Below are 20,033 nucleotides of genomic sequence, written 5' to 3' on the forward strand. Positions count from 1 at the left end.
TCAGCCTACACAGGATATCACCCCTGAAATGAGTGACAGCTCAGAGGTTCGTCCAGCTTCATTGTTGGATTCTTCTTCCCTGACCGGTTTGGAGGCCAGTGTGGATCGAACCTTAGGCATGTCCGAGGAGCCATTGCAGACATCTGTTTTGGATGTTCAGGTTAACCGCAGCTGATTATTTCTGAGTGGCCTAGGAGTATTCCCCAAATTTCCCTAGTACAATTATTGAATGCCATCTGGGATCAGAGCCTTTCAAATTTTTCAAGGTGGACATCCCCTTAAAGAAAAAGTAGAAGACTAAACATATTTCTGCAGCTCATAAGGATCCACAGAGTGAATGGCAGTTCCTCACTCAGGGATTGTTTAGTGCTTTGATGGCTTTAAAGCCTCCTCAGGGAGTTTCATGGTCTGGAAATCAAATATCAGAACCAAAGAATGTGTGCAAGATTCTGAGGAAATGATTCAAAGAAACCTGTGTGATGGAGATGACTCAGCAAATGATGGCTGTATAATTACAGCCCTCCAATCGGGAGGGTTGCAGGATGACTTACTTAAAGAAATGGTGGTGGAGAGTGAGCTAGAAAATGAAGGAGATGCTTCCTGGGGGGGGGGGGGCATTATGAAGAAAATATGAAATGAAGATGCAGAGACAATTCTGAAGAACAGTGGTAAGATGGAAAAGAAAACATATGCAGAGAAAGTAAAATAAAACAAAAGTGGAATAGCAGGAAAAAGGGCAGAAGAAAGTGAAAAATGAAAGTACTTGGTAAGGATTCAAAGTAAAAAATGACAAAAAATGGACAGCTATGAAATGTGGGAAAATTTAATAGCTCCTTTGCGTATAAAAGCACATGAGGTAAGAGCATTTGTTCTTATTAAGAAAGAGACATTTTGTGACATTATATTTGAGACTGTATTTTCAATGGAAATTGTTCTTGGAGAATATGAAAAAAAGAAAGACTGTTACCCATGGAATCTTTATGTAATGAAAGCATTTAACAGGGAAAAGAAGATTTATGTGCAATTTCAAACAGAGGTAGAAAGAGAGACTTTGAAAAAACATTTGAAAGCTTTATGTAAAGAAGTACTAGACATTGCAAAAATTTATGGCAAAGGGGGTTTATAGACTAGTGGCTGGGATTGTAAAATTGTGTTAAAAATAGAAAGAGAAAAAATATATACATATACCAAGCATGATAAATATGAAGGGGAATATCGGGCGTTGTAAAATACTGGGGACAACCCAAAATATTTTTTTTTGTGGAAAAGAAGGACATTTGATAAGTAACAGTGACAAAAGAAAATGTTACATTTGTGGAGAAATGAGACATTATTCCAAAATATGAATTGAAATGTTATAAATGTAACAAAATTGGACATTTATGGATGGATTACAAAAATGAAAATAACAGTAAGGAAAAATAAAGTGAAGAAAATGAACATAGAAAAGAAATTTTAGTAGTAGTAGAAATAGTAGAAAAATTGGACGAGAAAAAATAATAAAGAGGACACAGAAAAAGATTCTGAAACACGTGATGAAGAAGACATAAACTGGGAGGTAGTAAAAGGCAAAAAGTAATTCTACTGGTAAAAGGGTAAAAGACAGAAAAAGAAAATTTAAAGGGATAAGTACAAAAGAAAAAAAGGAAAGGAAATGCATGGAAAAGAATATATACAGTTAAATATTGTGGCTTGGCATAATGGTTAAAGTGTTTGACTCACAGGCACAAGGTATAGTGTTTGATTCTCACCTTTGGGAAGGAAATTGGTTAGCCTTAGAATGGCCTATTAAAAAGTCAGCCCTGTAATTAGCTATGAATTTATGAAACCACAAATCTAAGGGAACGTTTGAGTGTTTTCTATAAATGTGAATAGTATTACTAACATAGTAAGACGAATAGGAATTTTGGAATAGTGTAATACATGCAATGTAGATGTAATTATATTAGAAGACACAAGATTTTTAACAAATAATGAAAAATTACAAACAGAGAAACTATGAGCAGGAAATATAATCTAGAATTTGGGAAAAAGGAGATGTTCTGGAATAGCTGTATTCTGTAAAAATACAGCTAAGAAATTAGATGTAACTTTAGCAAAATGGGAAGATTAACCATTGTAGATTTTACATGGAAAGAACAAGTCTACAGGATTATAACAGTGTGTGCTTATACTGAATGTAAAGAAATGAAAAGCTTATTTAATCAAATTTTAGACTATATAGTGATAAATATGAATATTATAATAACAGGAGACTTTAATTGCAATTTAAGAGGCAAGTGTAAAAAGAAAGGAAATTATATAAGAAAAATGTTAGAAGTTATAAGCTGTGATAATTTAAAACATTTGGACAAAAGTTCATGGACTTACAAAAGGGGTATGTACACAACTGAAATAGATTATTTTATAGTATCAGAAGGTTTAGTTGTAGGAGAATGGGAGGTAGTTGAAACAGGATTTTCTGATCATTTTGCAATACAGCTAGAGATAAAAGAAAGCAAGGATAAATGGGAAAGCATGGAATGAAGAAGGAAAGAGATTAGTAATACAGTGATGGAAGGATCATATTACTATAGGAACATTTAATAAAAATTGGTCTGAATGGTGGGTGATATTTAAGGAGAAATATAAAAAATGTGTTTTACAATGGCAATATGATATGAGAAAAGTAGAGAAAGAAAAATATAAAGGAACATATAACAATGCATTTGAAGATTTAAGCATAATGATAGAAAGTACTTTAAAGGAAAAAAATATATGAAAGAAATCCAAGAAAAAATCCAAGAATTGTTATATAAACAAAGATATTTTAGAAGATAAAAGAAAATAAGTATCAAGATACTTAAGCAGATTAGTAAAGGAAGATAGTAATGTAATGACTGAAATAAAAATGTAAAAGGAGAAATAGAAAGAACTCAGGAAAATATTATGATTAGTGTAGTACAATATGTAAAAGAAATGTTTTGAAAAAGAAGGTAGTAAAAACCGTATAAAGTAAAAAAGTTAACAGAAAAAGAGAATAAAGTTGGAAAAGGAGATTTCTTTAAATGAGCTAAAGTGTTAGGACAAGTAAATATAAATTCAGCTACAGGCCCAGATGGAATAGGGTATGAAATGTATAAAAATTTAAGGGACTGGCAAAAAATATTTTTTAAACATTTTGAATGAATGATTAAATGAATGTTTTATATATAAAGATTTATGTAGTAGAATACTTAAATTTGGGAAAAATATTTTTTTTAAGATTTTGAATGGTTAAATGAAGGTCTTATGTATAAAGAATTGTGTAGTGGAATACTTAAATTCATATGGAAGAAGGAATAATGAAGACAATTAAAAACTGGAAACCAATCGTACTGAATAACAATAATTATAAGATCTTTATGAAAATAATACAAAAGAGTTTTAAAATTAAAATGTGAAATATTGTGGAAGATAACTACATATATATATATATATATATATATATATATATATATATATAGTATATTGGGGAAGGGTTGTCAAGAATTATTAATAATAGAGAAACTGGATGATATTACAAACAGAAAAGTAACAAAAGTACTGTTTCAGTTCAACAAAAAATCCGTAGCACTCCTTCTGAAACACAACCACACCACCACAAAAGAACAACAAAACAGTTCCTCTACACGACATCACTGTAAACAGCTCGACTGCTAACACTTGATAAAACCAATAGTAGATTTTATTTGCATGAAATGTTAAGCGCTTTCACTCACAAACATTGTGAGCTTCTTCAGAACAACCAATCATTCCTACATACTGTTTAAATGCATAAAAAGGCGCCAAACTATTTGATAACGGGCCACCATTCTTAAAGAAACATGGTACCATATGAGGTAGATGTAAAATGTGACTTGAAGTTCACACATATATAGACATAATATACTTAATAAACGAACAGAAAAGTAGAAGAAGCTAAAATCATGATAGGCCTTAATAAGGCGTTTGATACACTGGACATGAAATGTTATGGGTAATAGTGAAAGAATATAATATAAGAATGAAAGTTAGGAAATTAGTTATGTCATCATATTGCAATAATAAAGTAAAACTACTTGTAAATAGCTGGTTAAGCCAAGAAGTACATATGAAGAGTGGTGTAAGACAGGGATGTCCAGTGAGTTACATACTCTTTACATTAGTTATGAATGTGATAGTATGTGAAATAAATTACAAAATGAAGGAGGCTGGGTGCGTAACACCTGAAGAGTTAAGAATTCCAGTTATGTTAATGTATGCAGATGACATTATAATAATTGCAATAAACAAAATTTGGATAAAAGAAGTATTAATTTGCACAAATTAATGTTTACAGATGATAGGGATGGTTTTACATAAAGTAAAGGTTTAGGTGATGTAGTATAAATTGGGATATATTTTACAGTGACTGAAATTTCTGTGTTAGGTATAAAATTTAGGAATAAAGATGTAAGTAGAATTCAATGGAAAAAAAAACAATAGAAGAAATAAAGTAAACATATTTTTTGGAGATGTATAAATAATCATTCAGAAAAAAAGCCTTATTTGATAAATTCAGTACTGATGGGAAAAATAGTATACTTAGCAAGTGTATTTATGTTGCCAACAGTATTTAAAAAGGAATTATTGCTGATAATTCTTTCATTATAGGTTCATAGATGTTTACTAGGCTAATGAACACAAGGGCCTAAGCCTAGCCATGCATCCCAAATCTCTGACAAGTTCTGATACCCTTGATAAGTGTAAGCATGGACCTAGGAGATGAACCATTTATAGGTTACCTGTTTGCATCAGAGACATAGGTGCCAAACCAAGGATGAATTTAGGGTTTCCCATCCAATTGTCCAAGTTGCACTTGAACTGGACTAGGGAGGAACTCTGCTTCACATGGATTGTTAGCCTGCTCCATAGACGGGGTAGTCTGTGGGATACAAACCTATCTCTCCAGCAGGTCCTATTTATATCACAGGCAAGTTTTAAGTCTTTAGAATGGGTAATTCTGGTACTGTTTGTTTTGTGGATATGCAGGAGGTCCATCAAAGGTGGGTCTGACAATGCCCTGTATGCCAGACATAGATCTCCCCTCAAAAGCCTGTAGGAAACAGAGTACAGGGATAGGGCCTTGAGGTTCTAGATTAAACACAGTAAAAAGTGGAGTTTTATATATAATGAAGAAGAGTGAGGTTTAGGGTTAGTTAACCCAGTGGTATACGCCGCTTCATTAAATTTGTAAAAGTGTTAAAGTACATAAATGAAAAAGATGAGAGATTAGTAGTAAAACTGTATAAGTATGATTAATTTTTGGTATGGTAAAAAACAGAAAAACTGTGTATAAATGAAGAAATAAAATGTTACTAAGGAAAAATATTTTTGTAGAACATAAAAACTGATTATATAGAAAAGGATTTAAATGTATGTCATGATAAAACATTACTGCGTAAAACCATGGGAAAATCTAACAGATGAAAAAAGTAAAGCCATAAAAATAAGAAGCAAGTGGTGTAATCAGAAAGTAGAATGTCAAGATTTTTTTTTTTTTTTTGTGGAGATTGGTAATAGACAAAAAGGAAATGTGCCATATAAAAATAAAAGTGACAGAATATGTTTACATTGTCAAGAAGAAGAAACTACAGTACGTGTTTTGAAATGCAAAAGAGTAAAACAGTTATGGAGAAACTATGTACAGAAGTTTTTTTAAAGATAAAAAGAAGTGGTTAAAATAAACATGGGTATGATTAAATATGGATATAATAAAAATAGAAATAAAGACTATGTTAAAAGAATAGATAAAACATTATTTTATGTTATATAGGTTATATGGAATGAAAGAATAATGAAATTATGTTTAACGGTAAATGGATTTTAGCAACAATATTAAGTAAAATTAGATGGTGGTTATGGAAAAAATGAGAGGAAGTCTAATAAGGATGACAATTTGGCATGACTGTATAGGAAATTATGTATATGTGTTTGCACATATGTAAATATTTGTAAATATGCAAATATTTTGTAAATAAGAGTAATTTTTTCATTTAAATAAAGGATCCTACTCTTTCTTGTGGGTGCCCTGGGATCTTTTACATCCATATGAGCTACCACCAACTGAAGCAGATGCAGCCTTGGTTTAATGTCACATCGGAAGGGCAACACAGTGAAGATTTATGCTGTGTTGTATCGTCAGCAGTCCATCTACTTGGTGTGGAAATACACACAACCACTGATAGTGAGAAGATGCAAGCAAGATAATTTTTTTAGGTTTATATGTAGCTACTAGGCTTGCAGTTCAGTAGACCATTGAGGAGCCTAGCCGAAATTTACAGATACCTGCAAGCACTGTCTGTTTAAGTGACTTGCTCAAGGTTACACAGTAGGCAAATGAAGGCTGAAAGAATCAACCTGTACCACAGGAACTATAGCCATGATGCTCTGTGCCAACTGCAAAATGACTGTTTCAAATTGAAAGTATCACTCTGTTTTTTACTTTGATTACATTAATCCTAAGAGTTTATCATGAGAAAACCAAGAAATAGTTCATGAGCATGTATATGCTTTCAAGAAATGTAAGTATGCTAATGCTTCTAGATTTATATTTCATGTTTTGTAAGTTAATATTAATATTGCAGGGGGGTTACATTAACACATAGGCATTTTTAACAGCAAAAGAGTATATTTCACAAACCATGATTTATTTCTAAGCCCATCCTGACCTTAACTCGCTAACTAGCATCAAGCCTCAGTTGAAGAAAAAACATTTGAAGCATTCATCAATGCATGTTTTGATTGGTTGGATATTAGTTATATTGGCTGTTAATCCTGAAGTTTTGTGTTGCCCTGTTACAGATGATAAAGGCCCCCAAAACCAAAAAATAGCCTAACACAAAAACCAAGTGATACACATAAAGTAAAACCAAACATTTTGACCAGGAACCTGAATCAAAATTTGATACATTTAATGTATGTGGCAGGTTCCAAAAGTGTTACTCTCAGTGTAAGTCTGCCCCAATTCTGAAGGACTTGATCAGAGTTTAAGTGACATACTTCAGTGTAAGCCTTATCTATAAACAGGCCAGATTCTGAAAGATCTGCTGTTCATTTAAGTGGTCACTTAAAATGAGACCAAGTCTTTTAGAACTGGGTCAACAGTAACTGATGATGTCTATTGATTACAAAGTTTAGATGGCAACACATTTTTTTTTCTTATTTTTTATGGTTTATTTATCATTACTCCTTTATGTACTGTATTAAGTCTATGTTTTACTTATTTAGCTTTTTTTTCTTCAGTTGTATTCCACCAAATTATGGCCGACAGCATAGTTCAGAGAAAGAGATTGTCATCTCTCATGATCACCAAATACTTCGGTTGTGACAGAGTAACTGTTTATACTGTCTCCAAGATGTGGGTGAACTCAGACATATTTAAGTAGTATCAGAAAAGGTGTGTAAAGCCCTTTATGGGAAGTGTGGGAGTCTTTCACAAAAATTAGCGGGAATGTTTACTTCAGCAAACTGTACCATCACATGAGTTTTCGTAGAATGTAGTCATCAAAATATAGTTTAATGGCTTGTGCATCAAAGACTTGTCCCTAATAACAAAGAAAGCAGTTAATAATCTCTCAAAATTCTACAGTTTGTGGTAAAAAGGCCCTGAAGCCCTGTTGCCACAATATGGCATTTTGCTATTCAGAGACACATTAGCCGCAATAAGGAAAGACCTTATTATGGGCTAATTTGCATGCCTCCAAATCATGTTACATATCATGAAGTGCAGATCAGCACTTTTCAGCAATGTTAACAGTGTTTGCAGAAGCACCCCCAGTCTCTCTTGCATAACCACACAATAAAACTCACGCACACCCCATATCTGTCCCTGTTGTCAGATCGTCCATGATGTCTCCTTTTCCCTTGCCCACATAATTCAAGGATGATTACAGTTTCACACTTTATATCCTTCATGAAATTCATTATAGAGCAAAAGCTTACAAGGTTGTGAGATATGTCTTGCATTTCTCTTCTTTCCCTCATGTATGTGACAATGTGTTGAAGGCATTGCATAATGCCCATGCACATGTACTAATGAACTAGTGCAGTAAACTAATGCAGGGATTTTTCATGTCAAGGGTGCAAGGTTCAAATCCCTTTTCACCATATTTTTTTTTATTATTATTACATTTTTAAAACAACTTCCTGGAGTCTACTGTTCCTCCCAATCCACATGCTGCTAAAGTACTGTTAAGGCATGAGATTTAATCCGTGGTGTCTACTGTTCACCCACCCATGATCCCCATACTGTTAAATTACCATTAGCATGAGAATTAAGAGTAATCCCTGGTGGCTAGAGTTTACCCCCCATCCAGTGTTGTAGACTAAATACACACATAGAGCCCGCTACCCACCCAATTGAACTCGCGCACTCATCCATTCATCCACCCATTCACACACACACACACCCCTTACCTGACCCCCTCCCTATTTCCCCTACTACCTCCCCTACAGCTACCTTCCAGGCAGATTCACACTCACATATACAGCCCATAGCATATACTCACAGACAGACTTTCCAGCCCTACTTTACCTATAAAATCCCCAGCACATTCCTGTACAGCAATAATTAAATATAGCCTTTTAACTGTGTTCCCTTCCAAGATGCATAATTCATGACTGTGCTGATCTACATGAATCACTCATTGCATAATTGCCTTCCCTAAGATAGTTCCAGGAGAGAGAGCACATAGCTAATTAGCATATTCCTCTCCCCCAGACTGCCTCAATAGCATGTAGCATAGCCGCAGAGACATCCCAATGTGGTACTGTATGTCTTCATGCAGAGGCACAGTGTTAGGGCTGTCTTTGAATTAAAAAAAGTTTACCCCAAGGTGTGCACATTATGTACACCCTACTGTAACCTTTATGAGTTTGGCTGTATGTCTTTCCATCTCTTAAAAAAACAACAAAATGCACCAAACATGCAGTTTCACATAGCAGATTTGTATTACTTTTTTCTATAACCATTGTCTTTAATATATTAAAATTGTAAAAGTAGCTCTGGTGATATCAACTTGCCTTTCTTTCTAAAGTTCCTACTCTGAAAAATTATAATATGATGCATTAAAGAACAGCAATGATATTAAACATGATAATTCTGGGGTTCCCTTTAAATTCACTGCTCTCTAACATTGCAATTATAGACGGATAAAATGAATGCTAACATAATGTATTTTTTCTTAAGGTGCTGGTACTGAAACTGTGATGATGGCTAGTGTGCCTCTGATTGATACAAGTGTCTGTAATCAAAGAAGTGTCTACAGTGGTGCAATAAAGCCTTCCATGGTCTGTGCAGGGTACTTAGACGGTGGAATTGATTCCTGTCAGGTAAAATAAAGTAACCAGTGAAATAGTACTAATGGCTATATTGTGCTCCATTTTATGTGCCTGCATTTTAAAGCAAATAAGAAATTTAATGTACAGCTGAAAAAAAAACATTTGATTTATCAAAAATAATAGTAATACAGATTAATTATAATTTAATTTTATAAAGACATAACTCAATGGTTAGCTCTTCTAAGTGCACACATATTCCATTCATGACATGTTATTAACAGAAAGCTTCTCATAAACAGTAAGTTATATAACCAGTATGGTTGCTAAAATTAAACAAAACATCAGCATGTCTAATTAATTTAACTTACTCTATGTTGAAGATAAGGCATCATTTTGAAGTATCAGAAGAGTAAGTAATCATGAATACAAGCTAGCAGCATAGCTCCCTTCAAAACATATCACCCTGACAAGTACATATTAGAAATACAGTAAAAACAATCTTTTAGTGTGCACTTTCTTCTTCTTTCCTTTCTTTTTTCACTTGTTTAAAGTTGTGGCTGCTTGAAGCTTCATCATTTTAAACCAACTTACTCTTACTCCATGTACCAACACTGGATGTCAGCCATCCAACTATCCTGATATATATATATATATATATATATATATATATATATATAAATGTATGACTCCCTATGTCACAAGTGAGAATTCAGTAAAGATGTTTCTTATGAATAAAAAAAGAATCCACCAACAATAGTGGTATTTTCTTACATTCTGCTTCCCTTTGGATCGTCGTTCTATTAACGTTGTGAACTGTTGTCTTCGTTCTACAAAACCACACTGATCCATAACTATCAATTTTATTAACACTGTTGTCATTTTTTTAGACATTATAAACATAAACACTTTGTAATCCATCTGTCCACAACAACTTTTTCACATTTTTGCAACTCAGGTAATGGTGTCACCTCAACACTGACAATCATAATCATGGTTTACAGTCGAAATGGGCCTTTATGAAGCTAGATCTAATGGGTCTTTACCTTCTTTGGGCATTACAGTCACCACAGATTTCTTCCAGGATGTTGGTGCTTTTCCCTCTTTTAAAAAACTGTTAAACAAAACCTTCCAAAGCTTTATTACTTTCTTTCTTCCTAGCTTCCAAATATATCAGGAATACCATCTATTCCTGGAGATTTCCCTATAGATTAGTTATACATCAACATTTTCTTCTCATCTCTACCCTATCATTAAACTCCATTTTCATTTTATCCCAGTCCTTAGCTATATTTTTTATGAAGAAATGTCTATCTTCCAAATAACTCCAGATTAATTTCCACTAAACATTTCTTAAATTCTTCCTTGTTTAACAGATAGGTGGGGAAGCACCAGTGTCTCATGTTTATTTCATTACCCTGCATTTTCATTTTAGTTATTATTGGTACATGGTATACATATCAAAACTTACAATTAAATATTCCTATGAAATGTAATTTCTGTCTAGCCTAGCCCACTTTTTGTACCTTGGAGAATAATATGTAAATTCTCACCAAGCCCCTACTACTGTCATCTTTTCCATATCAAATATTTTCATAAATTTCTTCCAAAAGCTACTCTCTTTTGGTATATTTTCCCTTCTACCCCCCCCCCCCCGATACACAAATCATTATTCCAAATTAAATTCCAGTCCCCACCTATAGATAATATCCCCTGCTGAAAGCTGATTATTTCTTCCAGAATTTTCTTATGTTCCATTGTAGCAGTTTTAGTGGAATATAAATACATGCCAACATAATCCCCTCCCTTGCCATTAGCCCCTTACCACTACAAATCTACCATTATTATCTTTTTTCTTCTTCTGTCAGTATTGGAAGCTCCTCTAGCAATTAATCTAAGTACTCCCCTTTTCCTTCTTCCTAGATATTCCTCTGAATAACCATCGTAAAATCCTTTCATTTTCAAATTCCCATCCTCATTTCTTCCCAGATGTGTCTGCTGTAGCATAGCTATTTGCACTAAGCATTTTTAATATAGTTCACTACTCTTTCTATTTGTATATATCTGTGAGACCATTCACATTCAAAGATAATGAAGGAGCTGCCATTATGATAAGAAGTTATTACTCCTATTTGTTGTTTATAACAGCTTTTTAAATGTCTAGTTTCAGCTTTTCTGTTACCTGTTTGGCAGGTTGATCTTTTATAAAGTTGATGTTCATCGTGTTTCACTGTTGCAGTCATTACTGTAGGGTTATCCTGCTGGCAGGCTACCCTCAGTTGGCCAGAATTCCAAAGTCTAGGTCCGGCATCGGTTGCTGTCCCCTCTTCCCTGACGTCAGTGTGCCAGGGGTATAAAAGATGCAGCCGACGCCATTTTCTTCAGTCTTTCTTGCCGCGTGGTGCCCAAAGCAAAAGCAGTTCGCAAGTGCCGGTCGGCCAGCTCCTGAGATTTTCAAATCCGAATTTCAGAACCGAAGTCTTCATTAAAGTGTACCCCATTGGGGAAACTTTTTTCTTGCTCCAGACTGATGTCAGAAAAAGTTAACAATTGTATTTCTTGTAGGAAGCAAATACCTCATAAGGATTTTCACTCTTACTGTATTCCTTGCCTAGGCCCTGATCACAACGTTGCTAGCTGTCGGTTTTGTGCTAGATTTAACCAACGCACTATTAAGTGTCGGTTCGATTTTGCATTTCATTAATTTGGCCGAAGATTTAATTATATAATGCCGTCAGAACAGCCGACGACCAGAGTTTACAAAAAACGCAAGGACAAGGAAAAGGATAGGCATCCGAGGTCCAAACCCGACGATGAGGCCTCCGCTAGGCCAGTCGCTGGTTCGCCGGTTCTCAGTGAGGTGCTGAGACGCCCGCTACCTCAGAGCCACAGGCCACTTCTGACTCCCACGTGGAGCCGACTGGGCCTCTGGATACTCAAGATATTGGACACGTGGAAATCATTCCCTTAGATGGGTCCAGAGCCGCTGAGCAGGCATCGGCTTCTGAGGGTGTCTTCAGAACTACACAACTATATATTAAGCCATCTTCAGCTTCAAAGACAAAGACTAAAGCAGCTCTAAAGACAAAGAAACAAGTACAGCAATCTCCTACTCAAACTTCCATGCCTAAAAAACAGATGCTCAAAATGGCCGAAGACCTAATTACTTTGATCAGGGGTTCCCATCCCCCTCCTGACAAGAGGCCTAGGCAAGAGACAAGAGTATGATTCTTCTGATCAGGTTTCTATTTCCTCTGATTCCTCTTCTGAACAGGATTATTCCATGCTTCCCTATGAGGATTCTGATGCTGAAGAATCCATTCCTTCAGCCTCTCCTCCTGAGGATTATTCTTTTGGGGAAACCCTGCATACCATGAGGGAGCATTTCCACTGGGAGAGCCAAGATTATTCTGAATCTAAGAAAAGGCTCAGATACTTTCTGCTACTTCCTCAGCACAGACCCCTTGCTATTCCACCTGTTCTAGACATTGTAGATGATGTATTTTTCAGAGTCCGGCCTGTCCCCTGACTCTTTACCCCTTGCACCTGCTAAGCCAGACAGATACTACAGGGTCCCGGATTCTCATAAATTCTTATATAAAAACCCCGCTGCTGACCCAGAAACTATGTCTCAGGGTCCCAAAGGGGTTAAAGCTTCCACTGCAAAAAACCCTGTCCTCTCTGATAGGGATTCTAGGTCTCTAGACAGAAAAAAGTTTACACTCCTGCTACCTTGGCTGTTAGGGCTTTAAATTGTCAGTTTCATATGCTTAAATATCAGCAATATTTAATGTCACTGCTTAAACAGAAATTGTTGACAAATACTGAATGTTCAGAGAACAAGGAAATGCAGGATTTATTGCATGCAGCTGAACAAGTGGGAAAGCATACTTTGCAATGTGGTTATGATTCACTGTAGGCTTCTTGCAGGGCCGCTGTTACAGGTTCTGTTATTAGAAGGCATGCTTGGTTAAAGGAACAGAATCTGCCTGATCATGTTAAAGCAAAATTATTAGATGCTCCATTACAGCATGATACTTTGTTTGGTACTAAAGCAGAAGAGGTGTTGAAAAAAATGGAGGATAAAGCAAAATCAATGCAGACAGTCAAGGATTTCTTACAGGTACAGCCACCCAGGTTTAGCAGGAACTGGCCTTCTAAAAATTGGTCCTTTCCAGTGTCAGACAGACCACAAAGAGGCAGATACAGGCATCCTAGAGGTAGATCTCAGCCCCAAGGCTCATACAGGCCTAAACAATGGGGTGCGCCTACCTCCAAAAGCAGAGAAGACAAATCACAACCTTACAGGAAACAGTCCCAATGACTTTCATCTGCCAGATCCAAGCACTTTTCTTTTGGCAGCCCCCTTAGGGGGAAAACTAGCACTTTTTTCATCAAATTGGCAAATGGTTACCCAAGACAAATGGGTCCTGAACATAGTGTCCCAAGGCTACAGGTTCCATTTTCATACCCTACCAAGGTCAAAAGGTATGCCAAACCTGCCACACAATCAATGGGCAGAGGCACAAAAACAAATTACAGCCCTCGTGGACATGAGGGCCATTCAACAAGTACCACAACAAGAGTAGGGGCAAGGATTCTACTCCAGACTTTTCCTAGTACCCAGAAAGGATAAAACCTGGAGACCAATACCGGACCTGTCTGTACTAAATACGTTTCTGGAAGTTCCAAAATTCAAGATGTTGACTCTACAGCAGCTACTGCCCATGCTGGGCAAGAAGCCTTGGCTCGTAACTTTGGACCTAAAAGAGGCATACCTGCATGTCCCAATCAGACAATCTTACAGAAGATACCTCAGATTCATAGCTGGCTCAATGCACTACCAATTATCAGCACTGCCCTTTGGCTTATCTACTGCACCCAGGGTCTTCACAAAATGCCTGGTACCAGTAATTGCATTTTGCAGATAAAGAGGAATTCAAATATACCCCTACTTGGACGACTGCCTAATTCAAGCAGAGAACAACGTCATTCTTCTACAGCATCTGGCATTTGTAAAAAGATTGGACAAAAATACTGGTAACCAAAAAGACAAAAAGTTCCGTACCACCGACAGATAAATCAATTCTTTTATTTTCCAACTCCCACAATAAAATTCCAACGAAATGAGCGCTTTCGTCTGCCCAAAGCAGACTTCATCAGATAAAGAACCAGTGGTGCCTCTTATTTTTATACACATTAAAAACAATTATCCAATTTACAAATACTTGTTCAATTAATTACAATTATTGAAACCAACTCTGAAGGTTAAAAAATCACTTCTTTTAAATATGCTGTTTCCTTGTTTAAACTGCAAAACATTAAAAAGACGGTATAAAGTGCGACACTGCTTAAACATGTAATCTAGTTTTCTTTATATGTGTATATATGTAAAAAGAAGAAAAATTCTTTATTATACAATGGTTAAAATTTAATAAAAATGATAAGTTATTTTATTTTTTTAAAAACAAATTTGTATATAAATATAGTGTATGTTTGATGTGTTGTAAATAATAAGTTTGAATGCCCTCCTTTTTATTCAGCCATATATTTAATTTAAACTAGTATGTTAATGAATGAAAAACGTATATAATAATGATAAATTATTAAATAAATATAAAAAACAATAATAAATATATAATAATAAATCATTAAAAATATTTAAGTCTTGTCCTGATGATTGAGAAAATTACTGATGTTGTGTGGTGTCTTTTAAAAAAAATATATATATATACATATATATATATTTGCATATATCACAAAAATAGTTTTTAATAATATTCTCAATAAATTTACCAAAACTGAAAGAAACTCTACTAAATAAATGGGAGTCAAACAATTCCTGCTTTGTCCACTAGGATGCCCTTTATATTAATATATTCATTGAGACCTGGTGTGATGTTAGACCTCAGTCTCAATTGCCACCTGATCTCTTTTTGTAGTAGAATGTTGTTAGCATCCCCTCCCCTGATGTCCGTTTTAACCATTTCCAAAATGCCAAATTTAAAATCAGTAAACAAACTATTTATTTATTTATTTATTTAACATTTGTTGACCGGGAATGTCCGACTAGGTTCCACAGAGCCTGTTTTCAGCGGAGGCCCGGGGAGAAACGCTCCAGATGCATGTCTTTGGAATTACACAGCGTAGTAAGCTTGTAAAGGGCACTGGTCTCCTTTTTAATCCTGATGTCGTTCATATGTTCATAAATTCTGTCTTTCAGTGCCCTTTCCGTCTTACCGACATAAAATGAAGGACATCGGGTACAGGTAGCCAAATATACCAACATTCTACTCCGACAATTACCTTTACAAAACCCCTACTTGGACGACTGCCTAATTCAAGCAGAGAACAAAGACATTCTTCTACAGCATCTGGCATTTGTAAAAAGATTACTAATTGGACTAGGGTACACAGTAAACAAAAAGAAATCAAAACTAGTGCTCTCTCAAGAGATAATATTCCTGGGTGCAAGCTTAAATACAACTGCCCAGATGGCTTATCTCACACCAGACAAACAAAAGCAACTGACTTCTTACTTCAAGAAATTGGCAACAAAAACCCACTTATCTGCAAGGAAAATCCTGCAGGCCTTGGGTTTCATGGCATCCTGCATTCTACTAATTCCATATGCCAGACTGCATATGAGGAAACTACAATGGTATCTAAAAAGTGTTTAGACTCAGCATTGCCACAGCCTGGAGACAGTAATTGCACTCATTCCCTGCCTGCAACAGGAGTTTCGATGGTGGGCAGAGGCCTGTCACCACAACAAGGGTCTGCCATTCAGTTTACCCTCGGCCAGACAGACATTGACAACGGATGCATCAGATTATGCCTGGGGGGCCCATATGGCAGGAAAATGTATTCAGGGCACATGGCCTGGAAATCAGATGCATCTTCACATCAATCAAAAAGAGATGCTAGCTATACAAAAGGCCCTGACAGCTTTCAAGGACCTGCTTCATCCAGGACAGCTACTGATAAAGACAGACAATACTACGGTCATGTGGTACATAAACAAGCAGGGAGGTACACATTCCTACCCCCTCTGCAGACAAGCAATTGCCTTATGGGACACAGCATTGACCTTTCAAGTTCACCTGCAAGCACAATTCCTGCCAGGAAAAACAAACACTCTGGCAGACGAAATAAGCAGAAACCTCATGGATCCCCACGAATGGAAACTGGATCCACAAGTCTTCAGCATGATAACAAGGGAATGGGGATGCCCAAACATAGATCTATTTGCCTCTCCTCACAACTGCCAATTGCAGAGATTTTGCACAAGGATTTATCACAAGCAAGCATGGAAAGTGGACGCCCTATCCTTCAGCTGGAAAAATCTAACAGTATATGCCTTTCCTCCACTGCCTCTCCTTCCCAGGGTACTCCTAAAGGTCAGACAAGAGAAGCCAAAAATGATACTGATTGCACCAGACTGGCCATGCCAACACCGGTACCCAATCCTAAAGAGCTTGTCTCAAGGTCCAATGGGGATATTGCCTCAAACTTCTCACTTGCTGACCCAACAAAACAATCGGATTCTGCACAGCTAACTCAAGACCTTAAATCTGGCAGCATGGCGGATAATGTAGCCATTCAGAACATTCCTCTTTCAAAAGCTGTTATGGATGTTATCTTGGAGGCCAGGAGACCCAGTACCAGAAAATCTTATGCAGAAAAATGGAAGAGATTCTGTGCTTGGAACCAGGAACAAGGCATTGACATGTGTGTACCAAATATCCCTCAGATTTTACAATACCTAACTGAGATGTTGAACAATGGCCTTTCTTTCTCATCAATTAAGATTCATGCCTCTGCCATTTCAGCCCATTACAATACGGAACCACCTATCTTTTCACATCCTTTAATAAGGCAGTACCTCAGAGGGGCCAAAAACATTAGGCCTCCAAGGAGAGCACCAATTCCTGCCTGGGACCTCAATTATGTTTTGGAAAAACTCACACTGCCTCCTTTCGAGCCAGCATCAACAGCAGATATAAAATTCTTATCCTGGAAAACAGCTCTGCTCCTAGCAATAACCTCTGCAAGGCGAGTCTTGGAGTTACAAGCACTCATGGCTGTGGAACCTTTTATCATTTTTCATCCAGACAGGGTTTCTCTGAGGACAAAGCCAACATTTATGCCTAAGGTGGTGTCCAGTGTGGCCCTCAACCAAACCATTCACTTGCCTACCTTTTATCCAAATCCACAGAACAAGGGTGAGCAAATTCTGCATTCTTTGGACATACACAGGCAGTTACACTTCTACTTGGACAGAACTAAAGCTTTCAGAAAGACTGAGCAACTTTTAGTGTCATATGCTGCAGGATCACAAGGAAAGGCTATCTCAGAACAGACTATTTCTAAATGGATAGGCCATTGCATCCATTTCTGCTACTTTCAGCATGGCAAATCAGTGCCTAAGGGCATTAGGCCTCATTCCACCAGAGCAGCAGCCACTTCAGCAGCCTTCCTCAGAGGAGTACCAACCAAAGATATATTAGAGGCTGCAACTTGGAGTTCAGTGCACACTTTCACAAAGCACTACCACTTACCTCTTTACTCTAAGTCCAGAGCAGGCTTTACCACTGCAGTTCTGCAGGGCCTCATAGCCTCTCCTAATCCTATTTAGCCCAGCCACCCATCCTCAGCTTTGGGATTCAACCCAAGAGTAATGACTGCAACACTGAAACACGATGAACATAGTACAGTTACCTACCATAAATGTAGATGTGCAAGTGTATTCACTGTTGCAGTCTAGGTTACCCACCCACCATCCCCCTTTTCTTTGCTGGGACTTATCTACACTTCTCTATCCTATACAACCTATGTGGTGTATTTGCTTGTAGATGAAGGAAAAGTTATTTTTGTGCATCCATATTTATTGGCATATTTTTTCAGCCTACCAATTTGGGGGCACCTGACATCTGGGGCAAGAAAAACTGAAGAAAATGGCGTCGGCTGCATCTTTTATACCCCTGGCACACTGACGTCAGGGAAGAGGTGACAGCAACCGATGCCGGACCTAGACTTTGGAATTCTGGCCGACTGAGGGTAGTCTGCCAGCAGGATAACCCTAGAATAATGACTGCAACAGTGAATACACTCGAACATCTACATTTATGGTAGGTACACAACTGTACTTTTCTTGTCATATCATTTTAAACTTATGTCACATCTTATAAGACTTTTTGTTTTAATGAAAATCCTCAAGAAAACAAAACAAAAAAAACCCCACCCACGGAACATCCCCCATAATCTATTAACATAATACAAACACACAAAACTATGTACATCTTCAAATAATGAAGTTTAACCCTCCTAATAAGGAACAACTCTTCCAGACTGAAAGCTATACTTAGAGGCTTTAATTGACCCATAATGAAGGTTATCCATGCTAAGACAGATAATACTGCCTGTGCTTCTACTTACACTAAGTAGTGTTTTCTTTTGACTTATCTTTAATCCTCTTCCAGATGTAAAAAACAGCTTGAATGATTTTAGAAAATTTCTTTTAGCCATTGAAAGAAAAAAAGTATTCTGTTTTTATTGCCTTCTTGTCAGGTTGTCCCCAAAGAAACATGAGAACCAGACACACGCTGCCTTCAGCTACAAGCTTCTCATGTTTCACTGTGAACATTTATTTGGTAAAGAAAAATATGTCATTATGTTCAGTATTCTTTTATTTACTTGTTTTGACTTAAAACGTGTTGTTAGATCAACCAAGTTCCTTAATCCAGTCATTCATTTAGGCAAAAGTAAGAAAAAGCACATCAATTTTACTTATATCATGCTCTGTATAATTTTAAAACCTGTCCCTCGCTTCAATAACTTAAGATGAGAGACTATTATTTTAAACATGCTTTTGTCCATATTTCTTAAAACTAAACAGAAAGAAAGAAGAAGGGGGAAATGGCATCTGTTTAATGTCCCTATAATACATTAAAATAACTGAAAATGTCATGCTTTATAAAACTAAAAACAAAAATGATTTTACTTACACTTACTTCTTTCCTTCCTTTTCCATCTCCTTCTGATCTTTATCTCCCAACTCCAGTATATAGTTCATTTCTAACATTCTCCTGGTTCTTCTAGTCAACTCCTGTGCTTTTCTTTTCTCTTACGAATTTTCCTTTGGAACATTGGAAGAGCCTTCACTGGCATAGTCTTGTTATGAGCTTTATTATCAGAAGAATAAGAAGCCTTTTGTTGGATAGCTCACTTTTTATTGGACAAACTTTTGCATTTCCTCCTTAGCATGCACTGCATCAGAAATGACTTTGACATTCCAGGAAAAATATTTTGAAAATAGATTGATACTTACACCTGTTCTCAACATTTCCTGACTACTAGGAAAAATGTACTTGTATTCTACCTAGTGTGCAATGAGTAATCATTTTCCACAACCACAAATTTCAGTACTTTGTCCTTCTGCCACAGTTTTGTCAGAATCAGCTCTTTCTGCTGGTCCTATTAGAGGTCATGGCTTCTTTCTAATGGCTAGGTTTGGAGTTTACATACAATGTGCCATTTCAGTTAATAGCTCCTGCTGTGAAATATCAGTCCAGTTGCTTATTTGTGCTTTCATAACATTACTACAGTGTGTTCTTTCTAGGTTTTCTGGTACCGCAGAAAATCTCAAGTTATTCCTGTGTGCTCTGTCCTCTAATGCTATCATTTTTTAAACAACTCTTCTTGAGCAGTCTCAT

At 36.4% G+C, this 20,033-nt stretch overlaps 1 protein-coding gene across 1 annotated transcript in view; it reads left to right on the top strand.

Annotated features, from left to right (window-relative positions):
* Window positions 1–20,033, top strand: part of TMPRSS2 (transmembrane serine protease 2) — a 396,349-nt gene that overhangs the window by 357,803 nt on the left and 18,513 nt on the right. Inside the window, exon 8 of the mRNA XM_044071951.1 lies at window positions 9,230–9,372. Coding sequence (XP_043927886.1) covers window positions 9,230–9,372 — 143 coding nt within the window. The remainder of the gene's footprint in view (window positions 1–9,229; window positions 9,373–20,033) is intronic.

The sequence above is a fragment of the Protopterus annectens genome, chromosome 5.part0, assembly GCF_019279795.1.
Source record: "Protopterus annectens isolate FY-2018-M chromosome 5.part0, PAN1.0, whole genome shotgun sequence".
In the NCBI taxonomy this organism is placed as follows: domain Eukaryota; kingdom Metazoa; phylum Chordata; order Ceratodontiformes; family Protopteridae; genus Protopterus; species Protopterus annectens.